The sequence below is a fragment of the Pygoscelis adeliae genome, unplaced genomic scaffold (genome assembly GCF_000699105.1).
Source record: "Pygoscelis adeliae isolate BGI_AS28 unplaced genomic scaffold, ASM69910v1 Scaffold21, whole genome shotgun sequence".
Lineage (NCBI taxonomy): Eukaryota > Metazoa > Chordata > Aves > Sphenisciformes > Spheniscidae > Pygoscelis > Pygoscelis adeliae.
Genome location: NW_008824243.1, coordinates 5289570 through 5301812, shown reverse-complemented (window position 1 = coordinate 5301812; position 12243 = coordinate 5289570). Strand labels below are relative to the sequence as shown.

The 12243-nt window shown below is 37.6% G+C and overlaps 1 protein-coding gene across 1 annotated transcript in view; it reads left to right on the top strand.

Annotated features, from left to right (window-relative positions):
- Positions 1 to 5622, top strand: part of CWH43 (cell wall biogenesis 43 C-terminal homolog (S. cerevisiae)) — a 29347-nt gene extending 23725 nt beyond the window's left edge. The window contains exons 12-15 of the mRNA XM_009335154.1: positions 1942 to 2086; positions 2743 to 2804; positions 3857 to 4012; positions 5535 to 5622. Of these exons, the coding sequence (XP_009333429.1) occupies positions 1942 to 2086; positions 2743 to 2804; positions 3857 to 4012; positions 5535 to 5622 (451 nt within the window). The remainder of the gene's footprint in view (positions 1 to 1941; positions 2087 to 2742; positions 2805 to 3856; positions 4013 to 5534) is intronic.
- The last annotated feature ends 6621 nt before the right edge of the window (positions 5623 to 12243 follow it).

Genomic DNA, 12243 nt, shown 5'->3' with positions numbered 1-12243 from the left:
GTGTAGATGTGGTGCTTAGGGACATGGTTTAGTGGTGGACTTGGCAGTGCTAGGTTAATGGTTGGACTCGATGATCTTAAAGGTCCTTTCCAACCTAAATGGGTCTATGAATTCTATGACAGTGTTGAAAGAGCAACAAAAATATCCATTCAATGTCCTTCTGACTATTGAAACTGGAAATATGAAACCTAATCTCTGGATTCTGAAAGGAAGAATTATACTCATAACTCAAATATGTGATGGGAAAGATTTCAGTTCTTTAAAACAATGTCTTGATTACTTGTGTGTAATGAATATTAATAAGGGACAGTTTTGTGATGCTGCTTGTAGCTGTATTTTCTGTTTCATTTGCTGCAATATCTAGTATGTTTGTAGTTATGAAGTAAGATCTGGACTTATTTTAATATTTGTTATAATTCATGGAAAGGCAAATTTATGGATTGGGTGCAGAATACGATACACAAAGAAGCCGCTCAGAAAGCAGTAGGAATTCTCATTATCCCATACTGATCTTCTCCATTTCCTTCCCCTGTGTGGAAGCTGTGCTCCAAGCATGCAAATTGTTTATAGATTTCCCTTTTACTAAACACATATAGTTGTCAGAAACCACTCCTAATCTGAACTCTAGAAAGGAATTTCATTCTCTGCCTCACACAGGTGATTAGACTTGCCCCTCTGAGAAACTTTGTTGAAGTAGAAGAAAATAGCACTGTATTCCCCCCTCACAGAGAGATGAGGTAAAGGTGAAGGAGAAAAAAGGAGGAGACACATGGGAAATGAGTGCAAATTAGATTGTGTTTTGAGGTGAATTAATTTGTAATCAAATGGCACACACAGCTGCTTGTTTTTCATCTTTTTTCATCTGCTGCTTAGGATGACGTAAACTATAGAATACTGGATAACTAGGGATTTTTTTAAAGACTGCTTTTTAAAATGTGGGAATATAACAATGCCTGTGTCATTTAAAAGAACCCATCTTCTGGAGAGGTGTAATTCTGGAAAAAGCAGCTAGCTGAGCAGGCAACTTCACGTATACCTCGGTCAGGCTTCTATTTAAATGGTTGGGGTTTTTTGTCTCCTGTCTGTGTGCTCTTTCTCCTTAATGCATTTGCTTCAGTCAGAAGTACTGCTATTCAGAAAGCATAGCAGCATTTAAAATTTTGTCTTCTTTTGGGATTACAGATTCCAAAATCAACTCCCTGTCTCAATGGTATCTAGCCCAGTCTACCAAAATATAGAAGAGAACATGCTTTGCACAACTGTTTAGAGTTATTAACATGAAGAATCGTAGAAAGAGAACTGCCTTTATGTTATGTCATGACAAATCCAAGGACAGGGAATGGGATCCAATACAGTATTTTGCCAGGCTCCATTTATGCTATCACTTTTGGTCATGTTGGAACTGTTGTGTACATCTTGTTAAAGAGATGCAGAATACCTTCCAAATGTCGTTAAGTAGTGTTAATGGGATGACATAGCTCTTAAGTTATATTTCATAAATTATGTGACCCAAACCTTAAGACTATATTTACCATGCTCTGTCCATCATAAAAGTTTTGTTAGCATGTCAGCTCTTTGTTATGCACCACTCTGTGCTAGCACAATTAAATTTCAAGTGCAGGCAGAGACAAAGCCTCAGATAACCAAAGCACTTACATTCACATTTCCTGGTGATGAGATCAGTATTAAAAACAAAACAGTAATAGAAGAAGTTGTTCCTGTAATGGTTAGAAAGAGAACCCTAATTACATCTACCATGACCATGTGGCTTTTATCGAACACAGTGATCATTTTGAATCAGTGAGCTTTTCTGTAAACTTTCATACTCTCTAATACTCAGCAATAAAAAAGGTGTCAGATTCATTTGTGGCTTACTATGTTATAGCACAAAGATTCCGAGCTAAAATGTATATATGTTAAAGTCTCTTCCATTTCTTTCAGAGAGGACTTGGACAGAAAACTCCAGGCTATAGCTGTTTCAAACCTATTGAAGACTAGCTCTAAGCAAGTTGTATTTCTGGGATACATCACTTCAGCTCCTGGATCCAGAGATTATACTGAATTAATAGAAAATGGAAATGTCCAGGTAATGTAAAAATACTGCTTCTTTTAGCAGTTAGAGATAATATATATTTGAAACATTCAGCTTAATATTTCAAATTGGTAACTTAGACAAATAAGAAAATACAAGCACATTTTCCAATACAGTCTTCAGCTACCTGACATGTTATAGAGAAGGTGGAGTTACACAGTGAAAGGACAAGAGGCAATGGACGGCAGTTGCCACAAGGGAATTGTCAGTTAGATAGTAGAAGAGAAAAAAAACAAATCACAGTTAGGGTTGTCAAGCATTAGAACAGGGGGCCAGAGAAGTTGTGAAATCTCCATCCTTGGAGATATTCAAAAGTTGGCTGCATAAGGCCCTGAGCAACCTGCTTGAAGTTACTTTGAGCACGGGCTTGGGAGTGGGTGACCTCCAGACATCCCTTCCAACCTCTAATTCTGTGATTCTTTTGTTTTAAAACTGAGTTCTGCGATTTGGTTTTCTGTCAGGAGATGTCAAAAAGTGGTCTGATTTGTCTGTGTCTAACAGTGGGTTTTTTCCTTTCTACCTTATTACAATATTTTAGGCAAAACATTTTCCTGCAGCAGGTTTATACATTGGTTCTATTACTGATTTAAAGCCTACCCATAAGGAAAGCTTACCTTATTTGTTTGACTTTTTATTTTTTCCTTTCACAGGATATTGACAGTACAGATCATGACAGATGGTGTAGCTATATTATGTATCGTGGAGTAATAAGGTGTGTTAAAGTGTATCATTTATTCATTGGTTTTAAGTATCTTTATGACGATCAGTTTTACACCCTTCTGTAGGTAATTGTGGAAGAGTCTTATATACCTAAACAATTATGTATGGACAGTTAGAAGTATCATGAAGTAATGTGAAACATCGATCTCAGGATGAATTGGTGTATTTCTGAATATAATTTACAAAGACAGTATTACAGGTTTCATCCTTCTATGTCAAAAGCCTTCAGATCTAATCTGCTTTGGTAACATAAAACTACTTTTTTCCAAAACTCTGGCTTTGCAGCTTCATTCTAAAATGTGAAGGCTAAGCCCTAATTTGTATGTGACACAGAAGATACAAATTTTGAACTATGATTGTAGGGTTTGTTCAGGCAAAATGCTGATCTAACCCAGCCAAGCTTTATGCTGGATTTAGTGGAAACTTTAACTGTGTAAGCCCATATTGAAGCACTTTCCTCTGCTGGGACCTATGCACTCCATATTTTTTAATACCAAGTTGCTTGTAAATCATTCTCTTGGTGATATATGTACCAGAATGGAATTCAGCTTATTCTGAATAAACTGCAAATTCTGCAGTGTTCATAGGAGTAAAACCAGTAAACTAGATAGCTGTCTTAAGTAACAGTATTGAGTAAAAAAAAAAAGCAACAAAACCCCATTTGCAATCTAATTTTTCTCATTACTCATTCCATTGATGCTGGAGTTCCTTTCCTGAATTTCAAAATCTCTTCAGTGAAAAATGTTGGTGAGCTTATACCAGTATGCATATTCCAAAACTGTAATTTTAAAAATGAGTTTCTAAATCTAGAACTTATTTTTGTTGTCAAACACTTAGGCTTTCTCAGTTTTTCTACTTGTGACATTGTGTTACGATGCTCGTGTTTACAGAGCACTTTAAGTTTTTTGAAGGTGAGATTCACAGAAATGGAAAGTTATGTTGCTAAGTTAAATAATAACTCTTGGAAAAAAGAGACATGAATTAAGAATGTGGTGAAATTGCCTTGAGTTATTTCTTCAAACTAACTCTTCTTGTGTCTGATAGGTTGGGCTATGCCCGCATATCTCATGCTGGTTTAAGTGATTCAGAAGTCCAGATGGCCAAATTTAGGATCCCAGATCACTTGGATAGCTATGTTGACAATGACAGAACTGTCACTGATCCCAGCCAAGTTCCTGAGGACATCCATTTCAATCCCAGGTCAGTGTATCTCATAAGAAATTAAGATGCACGTGATATCTTGTAAAAGAGAAGTCTGGGAACAGAATTGTTCTTAAAGTGGGAGGCACTGGTCAGTACCAAACTGAGCGGAAGATTAGGAGGCAAGAACTTCTGATTTGTAATTCCATATTTTCTACTGACTTGGCATGTGCCTTGGGAAAATCAGTCTGCAGTGTCGTAGCATAAATTGAAGGTAATGCTTATTTCACCCAGGTGATTAATTTCTGAGATTGTTTGATAGGGATATTTGCCAAGTGGTGTGGTGACTCATTTTATAGGTGATGAGAGAACTCCCATATTTCTCAGCACTTCTGAGGATTGGGGTCTTAATATACTGTTACTTAGAACACAAAATACAATATATATGTTAAATACTCCTTGCATAAGCATTTTAAAACATACTATGTAACTGGAGCAAAAATTAAGGAGAATGCCTGAGGTAGTATGTTACATATGTCAAGAAGAAAAAAGGGCTAGGTTTTTACATAGAAAGTTATTTATTTCTAGAATGCTGTCATTTTTCCACTGGCATTGCATAAGGAAGAGAAATACAGAGAAAGGTATTTATTCTACATTGAATATCAGTGGAAGAGTCATGAAGTTTGAGATAAATTTTGCCACAGAGAGACAATTCCCAGCAATGCTGCATTTACTACTTCTAACGTGTAATACAGAATATACTAATTTCTTATATACACCTCACAGTTGAGCTTACTCACTTTTTATTTACCACTCAGTCACTGGCTTCCTGTCTAAGCAGGAGTTTGCCCAGTCTTTTCCACATGATGAAACTTGCCTGAAGTTAGCATTCACATTCAGATTTTTCTCAGTTGATTTCAGTGCAGAATATTTTTCTTGTCCTAATTCCTTTTATGTCTGCCTATAAGCAGAAAAAAATTATGCCCTTTAGGAATAAGTTTAACTTTTTCCAGTTAACTGTAGTTCTTTTGAAGCACAGTGGCACTGCTTTTAAATGCTGTTTAGCACTGAGATTTTGAATAAGTACTACATTTTACTTTTGCAAATCTATCTACCATAATAGTCAGTAGTCAAAACTTTCAGATTTAAATATGGCATGAAGAATTACAATTTTCACCATAATTTTCAAAAGTAAGATGTGCAATATTAACAATAGGGTTGAGTATTTGCATACTCTGGGGGGTTAAATTATATCTCCACTGAAGTCAGTAGAAAAAATTTAAAGAGCATAGGATTTAACTAGATAAAAGCACCGCTCACCTTTGTCAGCTGGAGTTCCATTTATAGAGTGCCTATGGCATTAATCCAATCAGTGTAATTAAATGTCTCCATTACACTCAAAGACGTCTAGTTAGCATACGTAGATTATGATTTATATGTAAGTAGGGTTGTGGCCTGTTTCTGAAATAAACTATCTAGAACATTCAGAAGAAGTGTTAATTATACTGTAGTAAGCGTATGATTTAATTGCATGGGTTAAATCATGTTGTAATGGTTTTGCTTTCTTGAATATTTTTCTTAGGTTTGGATCTTATAAAGATGGACATAATTATGAGCATATTCATCACTTTCATATGAGCACTCCTAAATATTTTAAACAGACAAACTAGAGTGAGAAAATAACGTATCATTGGGGCCAACAAGAAAGGTTTGTTGCTTGAAACTGAACTGGCAGCCAAAAAGACTACATTGTTTAAGGATGAGCAACTCCCATGCTGCATAACGCTGTGAATGTCTCTGCAATAGCTGGTGACTCTTTTCTTGAATGAGTTGTCATCACTGTGAGAGAGGGAAGACGCATGCATTTTGATAAACCAGCGTCTAGCTGGGCCAGACACCTGCTTTGTATGCAGCAAAGCAAGGGTGGGAACTTGCTTTGGCAATAACTTCAACTTTTTTGAAGGTATCTTATATTGTGCTGTTTCAGAGTTGAATGTATCTATCCACCTTTTCTTTAGGGTCCAGATATGACCCCTTTCCTCTCCTAGGAGCTCATTGGAACAATCATGACCGAGGAGTTTCAGCTGACTTCCACAATTTTGATGATTGAGGCAAAGCAAAATAATGTGGTAGTGTAGGTAACCTGTTGATGTATGCTGTACTTTGTGGTCCTGCTGCTATTGCAATAAAAAGGTTGGCCTCAGGTTTTTCAAAGTAGGAATGGGACTAGTGTGTTTCTTCTTTGGGAGATAGGCAGTACCTATGTGTTTGAAGTGTGTGCATTTTTTTACTTACTGAAACAGTATTTACATCTGCTGGTATTCCACATTTTATTCTTAAATGAGTTTTATTAGAACAATTTGCAGATGACTAATGTTCATAATATTGGAGAGAAGGCTGTGACTTTTACAGACTTTTATTTTAACAAGACATTAGACACTGCAATGCTTTTACAAAAGGAAGAGTAAAGTACCTCTGAATAGTTGTTGTTATGAGACACTTAAGTGAACACACTGCGGAAGAATTAAAAAAAAAATCATGCTCAACATAACAAGGGTTCTGAGAAGGGAGAAAAGTTGATTGCAATTCTTATTTAAAATTAACTGTAATAAAAAAAATACGCATTGTTCCTTTGCTAGCACTACACTTTTTAGTGGGACTGTATAGAAGTGGGGCTTTTTTTGGCCTAGGTAGTGAACTACCTACTATGTAACACACATGTAACACAACGTAAAACGTGTTTTCTCGGGGGTCTCTTGGCAATGTCTTTTGTCTTTAACTCCTGATCCTTCAGTATATGTGCAGAGCAGAGCTTCCCTTAAACAATGAGGACATATTCAGTGTTGGCCAAAGGAACTTTTGTGCTTGTGAGAAATATTTTCGATGGTTTATTTAAATGACTCTCTCAACTTGGAAACCACATTTGTGATGTTAGTATTTAGTGTACTGTGTGTCTTTCCAGTAATTCCTAAACATACTGTAACAGAAAGGAACAGGACACGTTGCAGGAAAGAGGTGGTTTTTTTTTCTCCTTTTCATTCTCCACTATGTCCTTTTGCGAACAGCTTGAGCATCCTCAATTTTATTATTTCTCTATGTAAGCAGATATAGGATGTGTCTTTACCCAGGACTTCTTGTTCTACAAAGTCAGGTAACTGCTGTCATCACCAAGCTTGTCACTTTATCCTGGTCCTCCCTTGTTTTTAGGGGACTGTGTTTCTGAGAGTGAAACGCTTCCCTGATCTTTGTGGACAGAGGATATTTGAAAGGCACTTGAGGAATAGCCACCACAACTTCATCTCAGATGGTATTAGAAAGCCTGACTTTGTTAGTTACAATTAACCATCCATTGTCGAACTAATTTACTTCTCACCTAGAGGTGCTGTGTTTGTCTTTACAAGCCCAAGGAAGTCTAATTAAACATATCAGTTTAGGTATCCTTTAGGAAGGCTTTGAAATTCTCTGAACTTGTTCTGTGTGTGACTCTCCAGCAGGACAGGATAAATTAGGTTTTGGAGTGATGGGAGTGACTTTCTTGCACTTTGAGCAGTTTTCTTCTGCAAACAGCAGTAGCCCCTGTCTCTTCCTTCTCCCAGCCTGCAACAGCGGCTGACACTGGCACCAACACTGCACAGTGGCTCCGAGTATCCTCACTTCTTTGCAGCATGCTCTCATGCTAGCTCTGACGCACGTCCAGCCACAGGTTTGCCTTTCCATAGCCTGTACAAAACATAACATTATCTTGCCACATTACTTAATGTTCTCCACAGGCTGACTCTGCAAATCCCTTGTAATATGTGAGCAATTTATTCATGTGAGATGCAGGAAATGATACTCATAAACATAAAAAGCTTGAAAAACCCTTATTTTTTGAACAATTAAAAAATGGAATCAGGGTATTTTTCAAGAAGTCAGACAGCAAAGCGTGACTTGCATAACAGATCAGACTATATGTCATCCCTGTGTGTAATCTTCAAAGTCTGTGAGCATACTTGGATGGATTTTCACAGGATTTAGAAATGTTCACCCTGTTAGAAATGTTCATGTAGACATTGACAAAATCTAATGTTTGAATATTCTCTTCTTCTGAGTAGCTTGTGTAATTTAATGTGGGTGGATCCATATGTCATAATGCCTAACATCAGAAAACACTGTATGCAAATCTAACGAGTAGCAAGTATTTGTTGACTTTTGCATTATTTTATCAGAATGACTAAGAAAAACTATGACCATGAACTAACTGTTTGTATACTGCTTCTACTACTGTGGTTAGAATTGGGAAGTTAAAACTACACTTTATTTGTCCTTGAATCTGCACATTGATCTAATCCCCTGTATCTGACTGGTTCAGAAAAATGTGCAGTACATCTCTCAGTTGCAATCACTGTGTTTCAAACTATGAAAGAAATGTGCTAGAACAGGTCCTGCTGTAGGGGCGTGTGACTAATCTTGCTGTTTTCTAATCATACTCTCTTCACCTCAGTTTACATAAGATAGTTATGTTATGAAAGAAGAAGTTTGTGGATATCTGTAACTATGCATTCAGAGACAGCATGAAAAGATAAAATGTATAAAATAGACATTATTTTCTGAAGGTTTGAATTTTTTCTGGCAGTGAAAGGTCTAGATTATATATATATATTTGACTTCTAAATAATATGTATTCTGTTGTACTCCTAATTCCATCTTCTCTGACATTCTGTGCAGGTCAGTTAAAGTTTCTAGGAATATACAGCAAGAGACAGCAGTACATCAGGAGCCTACCAATGTGTATCTCAGAATAAGAAAGAAGGACTCTAACATGTAAGAGAGCAACTAACGAGTGTAATTGTACTAGATTCTTCAGCAGGGTGGAGACTCAAGTCTCTTCCTACATATATTCCTGCTTTGGGGCCTTGACTCAGGCATGTCTATGTGTATTGTAAGCTCAGCTTTCAGGAGCAGCGGCTCTCGTGTTGTCACAGAGCACTCTGAAACTTGGGAGCTGCAGTTCAAACCTCTTGAAGGGGCTAAGAAGGACCTGAAACTTTTATTTCCTGTTTTCAAAAAGGGTGTTGCAGCTACAAGCTTATTAAAAGTTGGGCACACTCTTTGGTTTTGAACTGGAGTTGATGTTACTGAAATAAGTTGGGTGCAGCTTAAGTGTGCAGGTGACCAGCTCCCACGTGTCTCACTGAAACAGAACACCAAAAATGTTCAGGGTCCTCTACTGACAGTGAGGGAGCTTTGTGGCCCCAGAAAAAGGTGCTGGTTGTTTCGATGCACCTCCAGCATTCAGGCAGAAATACTGAGCTGCTCTCTTAAGCTTGGCTGCTTAGAGCTTCCTAATTATGAATTAAGCAGAATTTTTTTAAAATTGAGAACTGAAGCTGAAAAAACCTATAAATCCAATTTAAGGATTTAAATATGAGCTACCAACAGCCCCGAAACGTTTTTTCTCATGTATGTGAAATTACATCTGTTTGCAGTGTGTTACAAAAGGACCCTCAGAGTCAAAGTCATACATTTGTGGAGCAAGCATAACAAAACAAACATTTTTACTTAAACAAGGAGCATAGTATGAGTCCATGGGACAGGACAGTTAAAATGAGCTGAATTACTTAATGAGTGGTTTGAAAGCAGTTGTATAATCTGCAGCTGCTACTTTCTGCCACCTGAGGTCCTCTTTTACCCCTTATCAGTACTGTTCTGCTGATACCACGCAAGAATAAGGCACAGTTGAGCTGTTTCATTGTAACTCTGAGGGTGGAAAATCTTTTCAGAAGCATGACATAAAGCTGTTTGTATTGACTTGGGTATCAGTTACTTTTCCATATCCGCAAATGATTTAGAACTGTGATTGCTGGGCTTCTGGTAGACAATTTGTTTCTTTTCTTACAATGCCCTCTACTATGCTTTGTTGCTGCTTTATCTGCTTTGTTAACGTTCAGCAAATTCTGCTTTGCTAATGTTTTTATTTTCAATACAATTCTCTTCCCTCTCTGACTTGTAGAACATGTAATGGTTTGTGATTCTGGTGCCTAAAATTAACTTTCAAGCTTGTTTCTAAGCAAAGCAAGATGAACAAAAGTGTTTGAGAGATACAGCAGCTTTAGCAATTTGGAGTCTGATACCCTTTGGAAACAGAGGGGATTCTCTTTCTCAAAGACCCCCTCTAAACTATGTTTCTGATGGCGAAGAAGATAAAACTAAGTAAATGGCTCCTCTTTCTCATCTTAGCCAGTATTTTTCACAGTCTATGGTGTTTTTTTAATGTGGTTGCCATTTTAGCTATCAATTAAAAAAAGCAACGCAAACAATGACAGTCTTTCTCCTTAAAAAAAAAAAGTCTGTAGTTTTAAGTTTGATCTGGCAGTGTGTAAATTGTTTTAAGTTTGATCTGGCAGTGTATAAATTGGCTGATGCATTTCCTGCCCCTCTCCAGTTCCTGGTTTATTATCGCTCTCCTGTGTGTTGGTGGGAGCATTTGCACATATGTGTAGTGGGCCAGATCAGGATATTCATCTGGCTGGGAAAACAAACAAACAAATGAAGAAAACCAAACCAAGTGTTGAGGTTTTTTTAGTTTGTTTTAGTTTTTTTTGCTTTTTGGGGGTGTTGGGGGCAGTCTTGCTCTTTGATCTACCTTGCTATCTAGCTTTCCAAATGGTTGCATTGGCACAAAAGAAAGGATGCCAGGAGGGCTAGGATTAAGAGGCTAATGCTGGAACTGCTTAAACTGTCTCTGTCCTTGAGACAATGCTTGATCAACCATGGCCTGATCGATCTGCTCTATGTAAAATGAAGTATTTCTGCATTTTGTAAACTCAGGCTTTGGAAAGAAAATACAGGCGTGATTATGTAACATCTGCCAGCCTGGAGACTTGATTAGCAGTTTACAACCAGTAGTAACAAAGGGGGTATTTAGACCTTCTTGAGGTTGGAATGAAGGTGCGTGTTGTAATGGGCCTTGTTCTTGTGGAGCAGGCCTTTTCTGGCTGAAGCATACATTCCCTTGTTTAGCAGGTGGAAGCAGAAAACAAAGTCTCTTTTGTGTTTCCCTACGGATTTCTTCGCAGGTCTAGTTTTTAAGGGTCAGAGACTATATTTGTGCATTCAACTATTCAAAAATATTTTGAACTTTTGTTTGTCAAACTTACAGTCTTATTTGCTTTACACTTACGGATAGCAGTAGTTACGGAAGCTATAGTCTAAGGAAAGATCTGTAAAGCCAAGTAGTATCTTTCAGTTTAGACTAATAAAAAGGAGGGAAAAAAAATACAAACCTTTCCTTAGGTCCAAATGGCTTCAGATACAACCAGATAGGTTTTTTTTTTTTATGCCACCTTACTTTAGATCTGTTATCAGGTACAGTTATGTAAGGCATGGGAGATTTCTTTTTGAATACGCTTTTATTCTGAACTAGTGGTCTATGTGCTTTTTATGGCTAATGTGAACAAACAGGCACCCCTAAAGGAATTGTTCCTCTCAATCCAGAATTAGAACAGATCAGATGAATTGCAACTCAGTGGTGCCCCTATTGGGTATAAGAGCTTGGGATGACACGCACAGATGTGAATGTCTGGCATGTGGGATGTTAGAACTACTCGAGAAGTGAAACCTAGCTTGTACTGCTTTACTCTGCTACAGATTATTATTATTTTTAAAGGTGGTAGTGTAGAATATATGACAATTGCTAAGGTGAAGACAAGATGGTGCAAATAGGAGAATACCAGAGATAGAGGCAGGAAGTTCTACAGAAATAATTTCAAGGAGTTAGCGAACAAGTAAAAATTTCAAATAAATGGGGTCTTTCATTGTTCTGACATGGTCTTAGTACATGACTTTTGAAGAGAGAAATCATTTTCTTATGGACGCCATCTTCTTCTCTGTAAAACAGGCAGTTGAAAACATAAGATGTTGCTCTGCAAAATAAATCGGCTGCCCTTGCACGTTCTGACTGGTTCACTGAATAAGGCAAGGGTCATAAAAACCCCAAAACAGGCGTGTGATCAGTTAATTCAGGACTGTATGCTAACGCATTGCTCCAAAGAGACAATTACCTTAAATCTGGCACTTCTTCAATTCCGAGTCCTTGACTTTCTTTTAGCTTAACCTCTTAGAGGAAGTTTTTTTTCCGTGGGTAATTTCTGTCTTAACAATCCTCCATTATTGTGCACAGGCGGTGCTGTAGCGGTCTTTTCTCATCTGTGTTTCAGCGCTGAATAGGGCAAGGGAGGGCTCTTATCCCTGAAAGGAGGCAAGATGCTGCGCTCGCATGCAAAGCAGCAGTGACCTGCAACGTGTCTTCC